Source organism: Heterodontus francisci, chromosome 40, assembly GCF_036365525.1.
Source record: "Heterodontus francisci isolate sHetFra1 chromosome 40, sHetFra1.hap1, whole genome shotgun sequence".
NCBI classification, from domain to species: domain Eukaryota; kingdom Metazoa; phylum Chordata; class Chondrichthyes; order Heterodontiformes; family Heterodontidae; genus Heterodontus; species Heterodontus francisci.
The window spans coordinates 11,727,077-11,746,194 of record NC_090410.1 but is presented as its reverse complement, the minus strand read 5'-3'; the positions used below and the strand labels follow the sequence as shown (position 1 = coordinate 11,746,194).

Sequence of the window (19,118 nt, the reverse complement as noted above, 5' to 3'; positions counted from 1 at the left end):
TTGCCCACAGAGTGAGTACAGGAATGAAGGGTTTCCCACAATGGCCAAGGGATTGTCATGAGAAAAGAGGGGAGCACGGGTGCTAATAATATAACACAGTGGAACAGTTCACAGGGTGGCAGGGCAGGGGGTGCAATGGGGAAATCCCCCTGGGAGTGTTTGATGGGGACAGTGTAGAGGGAGCCCCTGGAGAAGCAGTTAAGAGACTGGGCAACAAGTGGCAGATTTTTTTGTTTTAGATTTAGATATACAGCACTGAAACAGGCCCTTCGGCCCACCGAGTCTGTGCCGACCATTAACCACCCATTTCTACTAATCCTACACTAATCCCATATTCCTACCATATCCTCACCTGTCCCTATATATCCCTACCACCTACCTGTTCTAGGGGCAAACTTATAATGGCCAATTTACCTACCAACCTGCAAGTCTTTTGGCTTGTGGGAGGAAACCGGAGCACCCGGAGGAAACCCACGCAGACACAGGGAGAACTTGCAAACTCCACACAGGCAGTACCCAGAATTGAACCCGGGTCGCTGGAGCTGTGAGGCTGCGGTGCTAACCACTGCGCTACTGTGAGGTTATTCACTTTGGTCGGTAAGAATAGCAAAGCAGAATATTTTTAAAAGGCGTGGAAGATCTAAATGTTAATGTTCAGAGTGTGTACTCGTACGAGGAACACAACGTCAGCATGCATGTGCAGCAGGCAAATGGCATGTTGACCTTTATTGCAAGGGGATTGGCGTACAAGTGTAACAAAGTATTGCTCCAGTTGTGCAGGGTTTTGGTGAGACCACATCTGGTGCACTGTGTGCAGTTTTGGTCTCCATATCTTTTTTAAAAAAAAAGATATACTTGCATTGGAGGTGGGACAGCAAATGTTCACTAGATTGGTTCCTGGGATGAGGGGGTTTTCCTATGATGAGAGGCTGAGTAAATTGGGCTGATATTCTTTGGAGTTTAGAAGAATGAGAGGTGATTTCATTGAAACATGCAAGATTCTGAAGGGGCTGGATAGGGTAGATACTGAGAGATTGTTTTCCCTGGCTGGAGAATCTCAGAATGAGGAGCTGATCGTTTAGAACTGAGATGAGAAATTACTTCACTCAAAGGGTTGTGAATCTTTGGAATTCTCTACCCCATCATTGAATACGTTTAAGACTGGGATGGACAGATATTTTTGTTTCTCAGGGAATCAAGGGATAGGGGGAGCGTGCAGGAAAGTGGAATTGAAGCCCAAAGATCAGCCATGATCACATTGAATGGTGGAGCAGGCTCCAAGGGGCTGTATGGTCTACTCCTCCTGTTTCTTACATTTGAAAGGGAGCATTGCTCCACTCCTCTAATTCGTGCCCACCCAAGAATAATCTGTGGTTCTTGAAGGATGACAGTTGTGGGGAGCATTCACATCTCTCTGCTGTTTTCAGTCAGAAGCTGTTTAACAAAACTATCACCTTCCATTCTTGCCCTCAGAAACAATGTGTCCTTGGCATTGCGGAGTTTGTGAAGGAAAACCCACGAGCCTCGCAGTCTCAACTGAACAAGGAGCTGGAGAAGCAAGTGCTGCTATTTGCAGCGAAAGTCCATGCCTTGCAGTAGCTCTTGTCAATTGCGTGAGGATTCATGAGCTCCTTTCCTTTGTGTTTGCAATCAGCCCTGAGTTGATGCTATTTGTTAAATTTTGACATAGCCCTATTGCCCTTCATTCAGTTCCCTGTGACCTTTCCTATTGCTGTTGGCTGTTTGACTAAACCCTCCAATCTCCTGTGGAAGGTTAAATGTTGCCGAAGATGAGGACTTGTTTGGGGGTCCCAATAAGGGGATTTTGATAAGTTCTATGGATTAGACCAAAGTGTGTGTTTTATCAAGGTGATATTATAATGTACCCTTTAAACATTGTTCCAAATAAAATGAAATCTCTATAAACAAACTCTTGCACAATGCTCTTGAATCTGTTGTCTTGAATTATTGAAACCTCTGCATCTGCTTGAAGCTAAAGTAAAAGCAAAATACTGTGGATGCTGGAAATCTGAAGTAAAAACAATAAGTAGTGGAAGAAAGCAGCAGGTCTGGCAGCATCTGTGGAGAGAGAAGCAGAGTTCATGTTTCAGCTTAACTCTGCTCTCCCCACAGAGGCTGCCAGGCCTGCTGAGTTTTTCCAGCACTTTCTATTTTTATTTGCTTCAAACTAAATCCTGATTTGCTTTGTGGTAACTGGAGCAAGACTCCTTGATTCAAATCCACCATGGGTCAATATCTTTTTCCAGTCAGCTTTGTGCAATGCTGATAGAGTGAGATGGAGTGAATTGGAGGGGGCTCGTGTGGAGCATAAACGCCAGTATTGACCAGATGGGCCGAACGGCCGCTTTCTGTGTTGCACCTTTTATGGAATTCATCACCAAGGATTGTCAGATTGGCACTGCCGGTGGAGGCCGGGCGGGAGGAGGCGCTGCCGGTGGAGGCCGGGCGGGAGGAGGCGCTGCCGGCGGAGGCCTGGCGGGAGGTGGCGCTGCCGGGGGAGGCCTGGCGGGAGGTGGCGCTGCCGGCGGAGGTCTGGCGGGAGGTGGCGCTGCCGGTAGGGAGGAGGTGCTGCCGGCGGAGGTCTGGCGGGAGGTGGCGCTGCCGGCGGAGCGAACGGTAGCCGCTGTTTTGCGGCTCCGGCTGAAGATGGCGGCGGAGGGCGGAGGGAAGGAGCTGAACGAGATCAAGTCGCAGTTCCGGACCCGGGAGGGAGCCTACAAGCTGCTGAGCCTGTCCGAGTATAGCCGCCCGAACCGGGTGCCCCTCAGCGCCACCCAGGGGACTAACCCTGTGCGGGTGTCCATGGTGAACGTGCGGGACCAGAGCGGCAGCGGGGACCGCATCTGCTTTAATGTGGGCCGCGAGCTCTACCTCTACCTTTACCGGGGTCCCAGGAAGGTGAGGCCGGGGCCAGAGCCGCCGGGCGGGGTGAGGGGTTCAGGCCCACTGACCAGGCCCGGGCGCTGAGTCCGGCGCCGCCCCCCTCCCTAGTTAATGTTTACACTGAGCAGAGGTCAGGCGGCGGGGCTCAGTGGTGGAGGACTGGGGCCAGGTAGTGTTGGGGTCAAGGGTTGGGTTCAGGTAGCAGGGCTTGTGGAGGACTGGGCCAGGTAGTGGGGGCAATCAAGAGTTGGGATTTAGTAGCAGCGAATGAAAGAATGGGGTATGGTGGTTATTGGTGCATGTGCTAAAGGAAAGCAAAGCAGGTCCGGGGCAGCAAATTCACTAGAATATAGGACATCTGATCCATTAGACCAGTGAAATACATGTGTATTTTTAAAGATGTTAGTGCCTGATAGCAGAGTTACTCAGTGAGCTAGCAAAAAGACCTTCACTCCTGTGTTGTACTTAACTTGGGAGTGTTCGATGGGACAGTGCTGACTGGAGTGAATACACTTCAGAAAATACTTCAATGGCTGGAGAGTCCCGAACTAGGGGTTATAGTCTCAGGATAAGGGGGTCAGCCATTTAGGACTGTGATGAGAAACTTCTTCATGCATAAAGTTGTGAACTTTTATAATTATCTACCCTGTCGATGCACAATGGATATGAGGGTATATGGGGATCAGGTGGGAGAGTGGTGTGAGGTTGAAGATCAGCCATGATTTTATTGGATGCTCAGAAATTGCAGGGTAATGGAAATCTGGAACATTCTTCCTCCCCATACAAGCTGTTGAGGCTTGGGGCTCAATTGAAAATTTACAAACTGAGATCGATATGTTTTTGTTATGCAATGGTATTGGTTACTGAACCTAGGCCGGGTAGCTGGAGTGAAGATACAGCTCAACCCTGTCCTAGTTGAATGGTGGAATGGGCTCGATGGGATGAATGGCCTCCTCCTGTTCATATGTTTCTAACATGTTATGCCTGGAGTTTTGAAGGCAAACAAGATGTAGATTTTTTCCATCTTAAAACAGTTCTGTTATACTTGCAGCACACACTTGGCTTCTTGTTTACAGTTGCAGCCTTGTCGCCTTGGAGGGATTTGGGCCATTAATTTGATACGAGTTGTAAAATGTTAGCTGGTTTAGCTGCTTGTAGTACTGACACCCAAAGTCATCTTGACTGAAAATGAGCCTTTTATGTTCTCCTTAGGCGGCAGATCTGAGTAAACCCATTGACAAGCGTATATACAAAGGGACACAGCCCACCTGTCATGATTTTAACCAGTTCACTGCCACGCCCGACAGTGTCTCGCTTGTAGTCGGCTTCTCCGCAGGACAAGTCCAGTACCTGGATCCGATCAAGAAAGAAACCAGCAAGTTGTTCAATGAAGAGGTAGTATGATCGCCCAAATATGAGTTGCACTTTCGAGGTTCGACTGTGATTTGGACAGTCACTTTATAACCAAATGGGCAGCAGTTTTGGTTATCTGGTCCTAGAGTGACTGAGAACGTTCCTGAGTGTACTACCCCTGTCCTTACAGTGTAGCTTAAGCATTCACCCATCACCACTGTGCTCCTGGTTGACCAGTGCCTCGATTTTACGATTCTCATCTTTGTTTTCAAATCCCTCCATGTCCTCGCCCCCCTCCTTATCTCTGTAACCTTCTCCAACTGTACAACCCTCTGAGATCTCTGTGGTCCTCCAATTCTGGCCTCTTGCGCATCCCTGATGTTAAACGCTCCACCATTGGCACCCATGCCTTCAACCGCTGAGGTCCTAAGCTTCAGAATTCCCTCCCTAAACCTCTCTACCCCTTGTTCCTCCTTTAAGACATTCCTGAAAATCTACCTGTTTGACCAGTCGTCATCTGTCCTAATATCTCCTTATGTGGCTCAGTGTCAAATTTAGTTGATAATGCTCCTGTGAAATGCCTTGGGACTTTTTATTCATTAAAGGTGTCAAGTAAATGCAAGTTGTTGACTTTTTATTTTATTTATTTTTTATTTAGAGATACAGCACTGAAACAGGCCCTTCGGCCCACCGAGTCTGTGCCGACCAACAACCACCCATTTATACTAACCCTACAGTAATCCCATATTCCCTATCACCTCCCTACACTAGGGACAATTTACAACAGCCAATTTACCTATCACCTGCAAGTCTTTGGATGTGGGAGGAAACCGGAGCACCCGGCGAAAACCCACGCAGACACAGGGAGAACTTGCAAACTCCCCACACAGGCAGTACCCAGAATCGAACCTGGGTTCCTGGAGCTGTGAGGCTGCGGTGCTAACCACTGCGCCACTGTGCCGAGTGTATCCGAGTCTACCCGTGGCCATGCACTGGTTTAATTCACCTTTGAGCTATGGGAAAGACTATTTGCCTTATTCCAGCCTTTCCACTGGGATGAATAAGGAAGAGAAGTAACTGAGAGACGGTCATCACTCTTCCCTATTCCCTGGACTGAGAGGACTGGGTGGCCGCCTACTGAGGGCCATAACAGACAAGACTTCCATTTAGTGAGATCTTCCTCCCATTCACTCCATTCCGATAGTTATTTTATGATCACTCTATTTACCCTTTCCCCACAACTGTCGTCCAATCATGGCATGTACACTATGTACTGGGACTTTCTTCCCACTGAACTCACAGAATGAATTGGACTTGGGATCCCAACAGTCATCCATGTGGGTTAGATTTAAACCCAGCTCTTTCTGTATCCTAAACCTGACCTTTCACTTGCTTGAACCTTTTATTTTATTTTTATTTATTTATTTAGAGATACAGCACTGAAACAGGCCCTTCGGCCCACCGAGTCTATGCCGATCAACAACCACCCATTTATACTAATCCTACATTAATCCCATATTCCCCACCACCTACCTAAACTAGGGGCAATTTGCAATGGCCAATTTACCTAACAACCTGCAAGTCTTTGGCTGTGGGAGGAAACCGGAGCACCCGGCGGAAACCCACGCGGTCACAGGGAGAACTTGCAAACTCCCAAACCTTGGAGGAGATGCAGTGTGTGATTGGCCAAATGTACTTTTAAATGCTCAATATTTTGAAATTTGCAGGAAATCCCTGAATCCGAAGTATTTGAAAGCTGTAATGGGATTTATATCCTGGGTTAAACTCTCCAGAATTACCAGCTCCCACCATGTTCCCAAAGCTCATCCAATTCATGATTTTCTCCACATCATGGGCAAGTTTTGTGCTGATAATTGCCCCTAGTCCACTTTATGTTGTTCACTGAAAGCCAAGGTTCTCTGATCTGCGCTTGGGCATATTTTGGATAAGAGGGCACCCCCTTCCACTCCCGGGCTTCTACCCCAGGCAGCCATCAATGGGACTGGAAACTCCTGTGAGGGATGGGCCGGGATCCCAAATCCCTCCAGTGCTGCTAGTTTTTGTTTTCCTGTTTCTTTACAGATGTTTAAAGGTGGTTTCTTTCTCTTTGCTGTGTAGAGATTCATCGACAAGACCAAGGTGACCTGCTTGAAATGGATGCCAGAGTCAGAGAGCCTCTTCCTTGTCGCCCACACCAGTGGCAACCTGTACCTCTACAATGTAGAGCACCCATGTGGCACCACCGCCCCCCACTACCAGCCGCTTAAACAGGGGCCTGGCTTTGCAGTGTACACCTGCAAAAGCAAGTCGAGCCGGAACCCGTTGCTGAAATGGTCAGTCGGCGAGGGCGCCCTCCACGAGTTCGCCTTCGCCCCTGATGGCAAGCACGTGGCGTGCGCCAGTCAAGACGGCAGCCTGAGGGTTTTCCATTTCGACTCGATGGAGCTGTACGGTGTGATGAAGAGCTACTTTGGGGGGCTGCTGTGCGTGTGCTGGAGTCCAGACGGCAGGTACATTGTGACGGGGGGTGAGGACGACCTGGTGACGGTCTGGTCCTTCTGGGACTGCCGGGTGATCGCTCGGGGTCATGGCCACAAGTCCTGGGTCAGCGTGGTGGCCTTTGACCCTTACACGAGCAGCGTTGACGATGGGGACCCGCCAGAGTTCAGTGGCAGTGACGAGGACTTTCAGGAGCATGCCCCCTTCACCCGCAACCGGACAAACAGCACTTTATCCCGACTCTCCAAGCACAACTCCACGGATGGCCAGGCAACAAACGTAACCTACCGGTTTGGCTCCGTAGGGCAGGACACTCAGTTCTGCCTGTGGGATTTGACGGAAGACATTCTATTCCCCCATCAGCCCCTCTCTCGAGCTCGGACGCATACAAACGTGGTGAACACAGCCATCCCTGGCTCCCTGAGCTGCGGAAGCCACACCAGCAGTCTCACGCTGGAAGCCAGCATGGTCAACTCCATCCCGCACTCGCTCTCCCGGTCGAACAGTCTGCCACACCCGGCTGTTACGAATGCCAACAGCAAGGCCCACGCGACGGACGGGGGCATCCCCTTCAGCATCAGCAAATTTGCAACACTGACACTCCATGAGCGCAAAGATAAAAGCGTGGAGAAAGACCACAAGCGGAACCACAGCATCGGGCACGTCATCAGCAAGAGTAATGACAAGCTCAACCTGGTCCTGAGAAACAAACTTGACTCAGCGAAGACTTTGGGGACCACTTTGTGTCCCCGCATGGACGAGGTGCCCTTGCTGGAGCCTCTGGTCTGTAAAAAGATTGCACACGAGAGACTAACGGTGTTGATATTCTTGGAGGACTGCATAGTCACTGCTTGCCAAGAAGGCTTTATTTGCACATGGGCACGGCCAGGTAAAGTGGTGAGTATGGGAGGTGCAGAGACTGACAAGAGTAGTTATCTCTGTAACCTCCTCCAGCCTTAGAACCCTCCCAAGATCTCTGCGCTCCTCCAATTCTGGCCTATTTTAAACACTCCACCATTGGTGGCTATGCCTTCAGTTGCCTAGGCCCTAATCTCTGGAATTCCCCTCCTAAACCCCTCAGCCTCTACTTTTCATTCTTTTTAAGACTGCTTTTAAAACCCAGCTCTTTGACCAGCCTGTCCCAGTATCTCGGAGTATCTCCCAGTATTATGCGGCTCGGTGTCAAATTTTATTTGCTAACTCTACTGCGAAATGCCTTGGGATGTTTGATTACATTAAGGGTGCTATAGAAGTGAAAGTTGTCGTTGTTAGTTGAGAATAAGCCGTTGCAAAGTGCTGTTTGAGAAGAGCTTGCTAACATTCTCCGAGTACTAGAAAATCACAGCACAAGTAACACAGGTTCTTGGAGTAGTTTGTACCCATATGTAATCTCCCTTATTTCTGTAACATTCACCAGCCCTACAACCCTCCAAGGTCTCTGCACTCCACCAATTCTGGCCCTTCGCGCATCCCCAATTTTCTTTGCTCCGCTATTGGCGGCTGTGCCTTCAGCAATTTGCGCCCTAAGCCTCTTCGCTTTTCTCACCTTTTTAAGATGATCCTAAACCTAACTCTGCAACCAATCTTTGGGTCGTCTGTCCTTTTATCTTCTTTAGTCTGCTAATGCACCTGTGAAGAACCTTGGGACGTTCCACCACGTTTAAGGTGCTATATAAATACAAATTGTTGTGCATCTAACCTACAGGAATAGCTAAACAATAATGAGTGAACCCCTCCCCAAAGGTGGTAGGATTATGAACTTGCAACAACAATAGCTTCTTTATAGCACCTTCAACATAATAAAACATGCCAAGGCTCTCAACAGGGGGGTTATAAAGCAAAATTGGACACTGAGCCACTAAAGAGATATAAGGGCAGATGGCCAAAGGCTTGGTCAGAGGTAGGTTTTAAGGAGCATCTTCAAGGAGGAAGAAGTAGTTTAGGGAGGGAATTCCAGAAATTAGGGCCCAGGCAGCTGAAGGCACAGCCCCCCAATGATGGAGCAATTCAAACCAGGTATGCTCAAGAGGCCACTGGACATCCCTGGACATTTGCTCAGGGATCATTTTCCTTGCTACTTTTTTCTCTTCCCCTCCTTCCTGGTGACGCTTACCCTTTCTGCGTATAGTTCCCTGGAACCAGTCATATGAACAGCCTCTCACGCCTGTTCCGCCATTCAGTAAGATATGGACCTGACTCCATATACCTGCCTTTACCCAATATCCCTCAATACCTTTGATTCACAAAAATCTACCAATCTCACATTTAAAATTTACAATTGATTTAGCATCAATTGCCATTTGTGGAAGAGAGTTCCAAACTTCTACCACCCTTTGTGTGTAGAATTGTTTCTTAACTTCACTCCAGAAAAGTCTGCCTCTAAATTTTAGGCTATGTTCCCCTAGTGCTAGACTCACCATCTAGCAGAAATAGTTTCTATCTACCTGATCAGTTCTCCTTAATACCTTGAAAACTTCAATCAAATCAACCATTAATGTTCTAACTTCCAGGGAATACAACCCTAGTTTGTGTAATCTCTCCTCATAATTTAACCTTTGGAGTCCAAGTATTGTTCTCATAAATCTCCGCTGCACTTCCTCCAAGGTCAGTACATCCTTCCTAAGATGTGGTGCCCAAAATTGAACACAATACTCCAGGTATCATCGCTCTGGTATTTCATTCATGGCCATTTTTAAAGGATAATCCGACATTGTGTGTGTTGACAGGCTGATTCTCTGTGAAGATGTCACAGCTGATCCTGATCCCTCTCCTCACTGAGGTCCTTGCAAACTCTGGCCAACAGTACTCACTTGATACCCACCTGGGCAGGAGCCCAGCAAGTACTTTTCTATCCTGTGCCCAGGAGGTGATGAGTAACTAGTCATAAGCCAGGGATTAAAGCTGGGTCATTCGTGGTTAGTGTAGTTTAGTTGCTTAGTACATTCACTGAGCATGGTGGAAATGCTGCTGTGGTGACAGCTTAACAGACATCTTTAAATTCCACCTCAGTCCCTTCCATCTCCTTTTCCACATTCGGACACCTCATCCCCCTCCTACCTCTCCTTAGGATCATCATCTTCTACACCAAGTCCCGCTTGCCCCACCTGCCTTCCTCACCAAGTTCTTTTACTGTCTGCCTTCAGTCTCTATACTGAGAAACACTTCAGTTTCTTTCACCTTAACAACTCTACTCTATCATGGCTGATTTCCTTACACTACCCTCCCCACTCCCCCGGACAGAAGTTGGGACACTGGATAGCACCCAGGAGCAGGACTTCCTACATGCCCTCATGGCCAGGTGCTGTGACCACTCGTGACGTTGATGCTGCTGTCTTGACTGAGATCATCTCACAGACTGGGTCTCTAATCTAGGATCGTCTGTACGGCTCAGCACTAAACACTGAGCCATCAGGGGAAGTCACTGTATACCACTACGGACTGGCTGTATTGCTGTGTTAGAATCATTAGAACACAGGGCTCCTAAGGTGTTTATTTTAAAGAGCTGGGTTACGGATACTTTGACCATATATGAATGTTCCTAGTGGTGTAGAAAGGGACCATGAGGTGGCATCATCCACTTTGCCGCTCTCCTATGTGACACTAACACCTTTGTTTGAAGGAATACGGTATCGTTTTCAGTTTTTGCCATTCAAACCTTGGGAAAGCACTTGGGGTTAGTGGACCCACCACCTAGGTGTAGGTGTATACTCTATAAGCAGGCCCTGCACAAGGGTGGTGGTTACTTTAACTCTTCCTCCTTCACCCCAAGTTCTTTGGATGCTGGGTCAATTGAAATTTCCATGGCTGAGCACAAAGGTTTTTTTTAAATTAGATAAGGGTATGGATCAAAGGTGGGTAAAATGGGTTGAGGTACAGATCAGCTACAGTGTAACTGAATGGTGAAACAGTCTTGAGGGGCTGAACCAGCTATTCCTGTTCCTTTTGCAATCTCTCTCTGTCACGGGGGTGGCTGGGTGGGTGCAGTGATTATAGAATCATACAGCACAGGAGGAGGCCGTTCGGCCCATCTTCCTTTTGCCTGCTCTGTGAAGGAACTATCCAATTCATCCTACTCCCCTTCTCTTTCTCCAAAGCGCTGTAAATGTTACCCGCACAAATATCTACCCAATTCTCTTTTGATAGTTACTATGTGGAGAGTTCCAGATTTCCACTACCCTTTGTGGCCATCCTAGCTGTAACTTTAAGATTGTGCCCCCTTGTTAACCGTTGTGTTGTGGTGACCTGTGTGTGTGTGTTTTCTATTTTCAGGGTTTACTGGCGGCACAAAATCAGGCTAATTCACCAAGTGGGACTGTGGTGTAGCTGGAGTCTGGGTGCTAAAGTACCTTCTGCTGCGTGGGCACTGCCAGTTTCTTGGTGCTTGCCCATTGACTGTCGGAGCTGCTGGTGCACTGACGTTCCAAGTCCTCAGATGAGGAATCCCTAAGCTGCACCCATCACAGGCTGAAACGAACTCCTTTATTTATTAGTAGTTTGAAACTAAATCCCTTGGAGCTCGAACCTCAAATCACTTCTAATTTATGTAACTGTACAGTCTAAATGTAACCCAGAGAGCAAAACGGGAAGCTTTATCAGTGTCTTACTACAGATAGATTATTATATATTGTGTACATAGACAAAGATGCAAAGGAACTAATTAAGGACAGGCAATCAGTGTAGTTCTCATCACAGTATCAGGTACGAGCAGAGAGCAATACAAATCCCACGAGCTTCAGAAATAGCATTTGGTCAAAAACAAGCCCCAATTTTTGGAAATGTTTATCTCCGATCTGATGCGTTAAAGTATCTGAGGAATTGAGGCCTTGACTGAACAATACATCTGCTGCTGTTTGCAGAGTGGGCCATTGGAGAGTTGATGGTCACTATTTTTATTATTTGCACTTAATCGAGTTCTACTAGAAACTGAACTGTGCACTACATTTGGTGGCATTACCTCTGGCTATAAATATTGTTCATGCTGTGATTTGCAATTGATAACAAATGACTGGTTTCTCCTTTATTAAAATATTTAAAATATGTTTCTAACACGGTAGGGTTGCTTTTCTTGACTTCTTCTAGCCTGGAGAGAGCAAGGTGATTCCAAGTGAACCTCTCCAAGCGTTGGGAGGTGGTGTGCACATGAGACAGCGCTGACCTTTTGTGTTTATTTCTGATTGAGATGAGGAGAAATCTCTCCAAATGGTTGTGAATCTTTGAAATTTTCTACCCCAGAGGACTGTGAATGCTAGGGTGTTGTGTTTGTGCAGGACTGACATTGATAAACTTGTTGGGTTCTAAGGGAATCGACGGCCATTGGGATAGTCCAGAAAAATGGAGTTGAGGTAGAAGATCAGCTGTGATCTTATTGAATAGTGGGGGAGGCTTGAGGGGCCAATATCTTATGCTGGTTTTAAGTTTACTCTGGCCCTTTTAATTTTCTGGGAGAGGCTGCTGCACATTTGGTCATATTTCTGAATATTCCAAGAACACAGCAGGAATTCAAGGTTTGGAAAGGATTCCTGCGATACTTTCTCGTCTGTGGGGAGTTTTTCTGTGCATTCTGTTGTGAGCAAATTTCTTTCAAAAATTAGTTGGAAGAAACTTGCCTGAAGGTGACGGGTGGGTAGGTAATGTGTTAATGTGTCCGCATGCAGTGTTTGTGTTATACCAGGTGAACTGCCTTGGCCCATCTCTCTCTGAGTGGGATGACTTGCTCTGTTACATTTTTTTCACCTTGAGTGAGATACTGGACTCATAAGGGGTGCATCACAGATTCATCAGAATGGTATCACAGCTTAAAGGGTTAAATTACAAGAACTGGTTGTATAAACATGTTTTCATTTCCCTTCAGTTCAGCTGGTTGAGGGGTGATCTAATTGAGGTGTTTAAAATGATAGAGATTCACTAAGGTAGATACAGAGAAACATCTCCATTGGTGGGGAATCCACTACTAGGAAACATAAATTTGAAATTAGAGCTAGGCCATTTAAGAGTGAAATCAGAAAGCTTTTTTAATCTGGCATGGCCTCCCCAAAAAGGCTGTGGATGCTGGTTCAATTTACTAAGATCGATAGATTTTTGATAGAGCTAAGGGTATCAAGGCACATGGAGCAATGGTGGATAAATGGAATTGAGGTACAGATCAGCCTCAATCTAACTGAATGGCCTCCTGTTATTTTTCTGTATTATCTTTTGAGTTGCTGCTTCTCTCTCGCCCTTTCCAGCTTTTCTCCCTCTTTCCTCATCAGCTTTTTCATGCTCTCTCTGATCATCTCCTTTTTCTTCCATACATTTCAATGGGGATGATTGACATGGCGCATTGGAAAGTGCACTGACTGGGACTGGGAACTACTCAAACTATGGAACTTGCGAAGATACTGATTAGTGGGTGGCTGTATTTTTCTGTAGCACGTGTGGGACGCCAGGGGAGGTATCCAGCCAAAGCCACGGCCCAGCAGACTATAGTCGGCTTACTGGCTGCAGCTGGTGAGCAGCAATTGGCGGGGGAGGGGTGCAGGTGGAGTAAGACATTAATTTAAATATCATTTCTAAAACATGAAAGCCCTGTAGAAAATTTTCTAACTCTGCAGCTCTTCCATCGCCTTTGCAGCAACCTGAATCCATATTGGCCTTTGACTCTCCAATTCTGCTGCCTAGGGACCAAAGCTTAGGGCAATTGTGTTCCATTTAATTGAATGCAGGCTTGTGGTCTCAAAGATACATTTGATCAATACCCTTTATTAAGCACTAAAATTCAACATACGTTGTGTGCAGTATTGAGAAGATTGGTACTAATTTTATACTTCTGAGTAAAGAACTCATCAAAAGTCTGAATTGAGTCCTCTGAGTACTCATGGGAGCCCTGTGCAAAACTAGTTAAGAGTTCCTGAGGTGTCTGGTAATTTACGAACATACAAATTAGGATCAGAAGTAGGTCATTCTGTCCCTCTAGCCTGCTCTGCCATTCAATAAGATCGTGGCTGATCTGTTTGGGTCTAGAATTCCACACTCCAATCTACCCAGATAACCTTTGATTCCCTTGCCTAACAAGAATCTATCTACCTCTGTCTTAAAAATATTCAGTGACCCCGCCTCCACCACCTTCTGAGGCAGAGTTCTAAAGTCGCACAACCCTCAGAGAAAAAAAATTCTCCTCATCTCTGTCCTAAAAGGGCGATCCCTAATTTTAAAACAGTGCCCCCTAGTTCCGGACTCCCCCACAAGAGGAAACATCCTTTCCACATCCACCTTGTCAAGACCGTTCAGGATCTTATAAACTTCAATCAAGTCTCCCTTCACTTTTCTAAACTCGTGAAAACAAGCCCAGTCTGTCCAACCTTTCCTCATAAGACAACCCCCTCATTCCAGGTATCAATCTAGTAAACCTCCTCTGAACTGCCTCCAATGCATTTACACCCTTCCTTAAATAAGGAGACCAAAACTGCACACAGTGTTCGAGATGTGGACTCACCAATCCCCTGTATAACTGAAGCACAACATCCTTACTTTTATTTTCAATTCCTCTTGTAATAAAGGATATCATTCCTTCAGCCTTCTTTATTACTTGCTGTACCTGCATTCTAACTTTTTGTGTTTCATGCACTAAAACACCTAGATCCCTCTGCACCTCGGAATTCTGCAGTTGTTCTCTGTTTAAGTAATACTCTGCTTTTTTATTCTTCCTGCCAAAGTGAACAACTTCACGTTTTCCCACATTATACTCCATCTTTCAGATTTTTGCTCACTCACTTAACCTATCTATAATCGGTCTGCAACCTCCTTATGTCCTCTTCACAACATACTTTCCTACCTATCTCAGTGTCATCTGCAAATTTAGCTACCATACCATCGCTCCCCTCATCTAAGTCATTGATATAAATTGTAAAAAGTTGAGGCCCCAGCAGGAATCCACTCGTCACATGCTGCCAATCAGAAAAGGACCCATTTATGCATATTCTGTTTTCTGCCAGCCAGCCAATCTTCTATCCTTGCTAATATGTTACCCCCTACAACATGAGCTCTTTGGACAATAACCTTTTATGTGGCACCTTGCCAAATGCCTTCTGGAAATCCAAGTACAGTACAGCAACGGGCTCCCCTTTATCCACAGCGCATGTTACTCCTTCAAAGAACGCCAATAAATTGGTTAAACATGATTTCTCTTTCACAAAACCATGCTGACTATTCCCAATTATCTTGAGTTTTTTTTAAGTGCCCAGCTATAGCCACCTTACTGATCGATTCTAACACCTTCCTCATGACAAACGTCAAGCTAATTAGTCTATAGTTACCTGTTTTCTGTCTCATCCCCCTTGAATAGAGTTATATTTGCTACTTTCCAGTCTGATGGAACCTTTCCAGAATCTAGCGAATTTTGAAAAATTAACACATCTACTTCATTAGCCACCTCTTTTAAGACCCTAGGATGAAGCCCATCAGGACTTGGGGACTTGTCAGCCCGTAGTTCCATCAGCTTGCTCAGCACCGTTTCCCTGGTGATTGTAATTTCACCAAGTTCCTCTCTTCCTTCCACCTCCTGATTTACAGCTATTACTGGAATGTTTTTGTATCATCTATAGTGTAAAGTATGTATCCTTTATACTGTTAAGTGTGTAGGATTAATGGAGGTTTAGTGCATATTGGCAACTTTTTGGGACATTAATGCTGCTATATAAATGCAAGTTGTTGTAAGCACACGTGCAGTACACAGTTAAAGCACCAGTATGTTTGTCCAGGTGTCATGCAGCCCACCTCTTCCCTTCACCCACCCACCCATGCGTAAAATAGTTTTATCTGTGTATTGTTCTCTGGACATTTTACATGCTTGAGTGGTGAGGCTGGCCTTGAATATCTGTACTTTCTCCCCTCTCATGACATTGTGATGTCCAAACCTTTCCTCATCCCTGATGCTTATCACTTCCCCACCAGACATCTTGGCATCCAGTCACTGCTTATTCCTTTCATGCTTCTTCCCCACAAGATTTCTTAATTTTACACCTTCTGCAAGAATAAGGACAAATGGCCATTAAGCCCCTTGAGCATCTTCCGCCACTCAATTAGATCATGGCGTATATGTATCAACTCCATTTACCCTCTCTGCCACCCTCCCCCCAACCTATATCCTTTAATCCCCTTGACTAAGAAAAACCTTTCAATCTCTTGAAATTTCTAATTGCACCTGCCCCCCCTCCCCCCACCTCAACAGATGTTATTTGTGGGGGTGGGCGAAAATGTGGATGGGGAATTCCAAATTTCCATTAAGTACAAGGCCTGTTACTTGCTCCTGTGGTGAGACTGCGTTCCCTCAGCTTGTTACAGTGAACACAGCTAAAAGATACGCTGCTAACCATGAACAAGGCCACAGGACATTCGGAAACATACTAATGGATGAGTATGGTACAGTAATTATGGAGTCAATTCTTCACACAAGGATAGAATCATAGAATGATACAGCACATTCGGACCATCGTGTCTGTGCTGGCTTTTTGAAAGAACTATCCAATTATAATCCTACTCCCCTGCTCTCTCCCCAGGCCCCTCACACTGAGCTGAACACATTTGCAAAAAGAGAAACAAGATGCCAAGACGGAGTGCGCTGTCTTTAGGTCTCAATGGTTACACATTTCCCACCGCCTCCAATGGTAATCTTACCCCAAAATAAACATTTTTGAAAAATCCCGAGATTGCAGAGCCCTCTTGCGAGATTCCAAGACAGCCTTAACTTTACTGAGAAATCACATGGCATGTCTGGGAGACGGCAAACCTCAGGGGAAACAGTGCGAGAAGACCACCAGGTAAAAGCAGTGGTGGACAGAGCAAGGCTGAGGGGAAACTGCAGCGGCAGAGAGTCGGCGAGAGTAGTAAATCAGAGCCAAAGCATGCGCTGAACACGAAATACTAAAATGAAAAGGTGCCGCAGCGGGAGCAGATTGAGCAACAAGGAAGTGCTAGTTTGCTTTATTAAATTGTTTGTTTTCTGCTGTTGAAATTCATTTGGTAGTAGTTTATATTGTGTTTTAAATTGATAAGATATAATTTTCAGTGCCTTCAGTTAACTTTTAGAACTTAGTATCCCCGTCTTTCAGAGGTCAGTTTCTAGGAAAGAATGGCAGAGCCGGGGTAAGAGAGTACGGACCTAAGGGAGTTCAGGGGTGGAGGGGCGGGAGAGTTACAAGTAGCTAGTACCTGTAAGTCGTACTCATTCAGATGGCCAGGAGGTAAAGGAGCTCGAACGTCAGGGATAGAAGTAAAGAAAAAATCTAAAGTGATGGCAGCACAAGAGGAGGAGCCAAGTGATGAGTTTTTTTGTCCAGATCAGGGATAAGTCTTAACTATTATTTCTGGTAAATTTAAATAGTAATCTAACAAATTGAGGCACAGCAGGGCAACTCAGTGCTGTGGAATGTGTATCCTATTCCATGTGAGAATGCCAGGATTCTTCTTGGGGATAGCACATTCCAGGAGGTGGTCACCTCAGAGCTTAACAGTGTGCAGGCCTAAAGGGAATGGGTGACTGACAAACAGACGAGGAGAACCAGGCAGGTAGTGCCGGAGACCGAAGGGCATTACTTTTTATTTGTTCATGGGATGTGGGCTTCACTAGCAAGGCTTGCCCATCCCTAATTGCCACAGAGAAGGTGGAGGTGAGCTGCCACCTTGAACGCTGTTGCACAAGTGTTACATTGCTCTCTAAATGGCATTCCATTCTGAATACTGGTGTACTGATGGTTTCTCTGTAGAGTACAACAAGAGCCAACTACATGGCACCGTGGGTGGCTCAGCCGTGCAGGGTGGAAAGAGGAAGGTCAGAAAAGCAAGTGACCGGAGATTCAATAGTTAGGGGAACAGGCAAGCATTTTTGCAGCCACAGATGTGATTCCAAGATGATATGTTGCCTCCCTGGTGCAAGGATGTTGCTGAGTGGCTGCAGAACATTCTGGGGGGGGTCAGCCAGAGGTAGTGGCCCATATCGGTACCAATGACATCAATAGAAACAGGGATGTGGTCACAGTCTTTGTGACTTTGATGATTGATTTCAGTCCTGTGGCGGGGCAGAAACCTGATTGGAGGGATTCAAATATGGAGTTCTGGGAAAGAAGGGGTCAGATTTAGGAGGTGAACATCCAAGAACTTTAGAAGAGAAAGGGAAGTTGGAGTGGTAGTTTGCAAGGACAGAGGGGTTAAGGGTTTTTTTTGCAGAGAAGGGTGATGATAGCAGATTTGACAGGAAGGGGACAGTAGCTGAGGACAGAGAACCGTTAACAATATCAACAAACATGGGAGCCAGGAAGGGAAGCTGGGTGGTCAGGAGTTTAGTGGTAAAAGGGTCAAGAGAGCAAGAGATCGGTCTTATCGACAAATGTTCTTTAACCAAATATTTCTCTATTTTCACTGTTGTGAAGTTCTCTAATACAATTTTTGTAATATTGCTTAAGTCATAATTTGTCCAGTCCCAGATCTCAGCTCACTGAAGTTCATTCTTATATAGTTTAAGATAAAGCCTTGGCTTGTGACCAGCTTTCTCTCGGTGCTGATTGGCATAGACCAATGGGACATGGAGCCAATTATAGTTGCTGCTTTTTGGTGAGTTCCTCATTCTGGTACACTGAAGACACAACATCAGGCTTAGAGCGAGCAGGTGGAAAAAGGTTGTTCTCTCAAAATAATTTTAAATTTAACACTTTAATTGATGTAATATTTTCAATTGTTCATTTTACTAATAGCTCTCTGTACCCTGTCACGCTATCAACATTTGAGAACTGTTGGAACTGACGTTTTTGGTGAATGGGATTGATATTTTTTCTTACTTGTTTACGGGATGTGGGTATCATGGGCAAGGCCATGTTTATTATTCATTCTTTGCCCTGAAAAGATGGTGGTGGGCCTACTCCTTGAACCTCTACAGTCCGTGTGGTGATGGTGCTTCCACATAGGTGTTAGGTAGGACATTTCCAGGCTATTGATCCAGAAATGATGAATGCACAGTGAGAAATATCCAATTCAGGATGGTGTGTCACTTGGAGGGGATGTTGGTTTAACATCTCATCCAAAAGACGGCAACTCCAACAGTGCAGCACTCCCTCAGTACAGAAATGTCAGCCTGGATTATGTGCTCAGGTCTCTAGACAGGGGCTCAAAACCGCAAATTTCTGACTCTTGATGTGAGAGTGCTACTCAGTGCCATGGCTGACACTAAATTAGGTTTAGAAGTGATTCCCTTCTCAGATGCCTTGACACACCCACCATTTTATGTCTAAATTCAAGTATAAAGTTCTAGCATTCACTGTGCTGTTGAATTTTCTTTTGGGACAGTGACACAGAGTTCAGTAAAACTATGTTAGTAGACTAGCTGGTTGATGTTG

The 19,118-nt window shown here is 46.0% G+C and overlaps 1 protein-coding gene across 4 annotated transcripts; it reads left to right on the top strand.

Moving 5' to 3' along the window:
* The first annotated feature begins 2,597 nt into the window (after positions 1-2,597).
* LOC137353078 (WD repeat-containing protein 20-like) lies at positions 2,598-11,802 on the top strand. Of its 4 annotated transcripts, none has more exons than XM_068019048.1 (4): positions 2,598-2,919; positions 4,117-4,299; positions 6,376-7,645; positions 11,026-11,802. In XM_068019048.1, the coding sequence occupies exons 1-4, from the start codon at positions 2,668-2,670 to the stop codon at positions 11,052-11,054; spliced, it is 1,734 nt and encodes a 577-aa protein (XP_067875149.1). In that variant the 5' UTR covers positions 2,598-2,667; the 3' UTR covers positions 11,055-11,802. The 4 variants fall into 4 exon arrangements, with proteins under 4 accessions (XP_067875149.1, XP_067875148.1, XP_067875150.1 ...); XM_068019047.1 differs by having other exon boundaries at positions 6,376-7,653; XM_068019049.1 differs by lacking the exon at positions 6,376-7,645.
* Positions 11,803-19,118: the final 7,316 nt, after the last annotated feature.

Bases quoted from the DNA above. Each gene is read 5' to 3' on its own strand.
- LOC137353078 (XM_068019046.1), top strand. From the start codon at position 2,668: ATGGCGGCGGAGGGCGGAGGGAAGGAGCTGAACGAGATCAAGTCGCAG. The intron at 2,920-4,116 runs GTGAGGCCGGGG...TGTTCTCCTTAG, and splicing joins TTTACCGGGGTCCCAGGAAG to GCGGCAGATCTGAGTAAACC. The intron at 4,300-6,375 runs GTAGTATGATCG...TTTGCTGTGTAG, and splicing joins GCAAGTTGTTCAATGAAGAG to AGATTCATCGACAAGACCAA.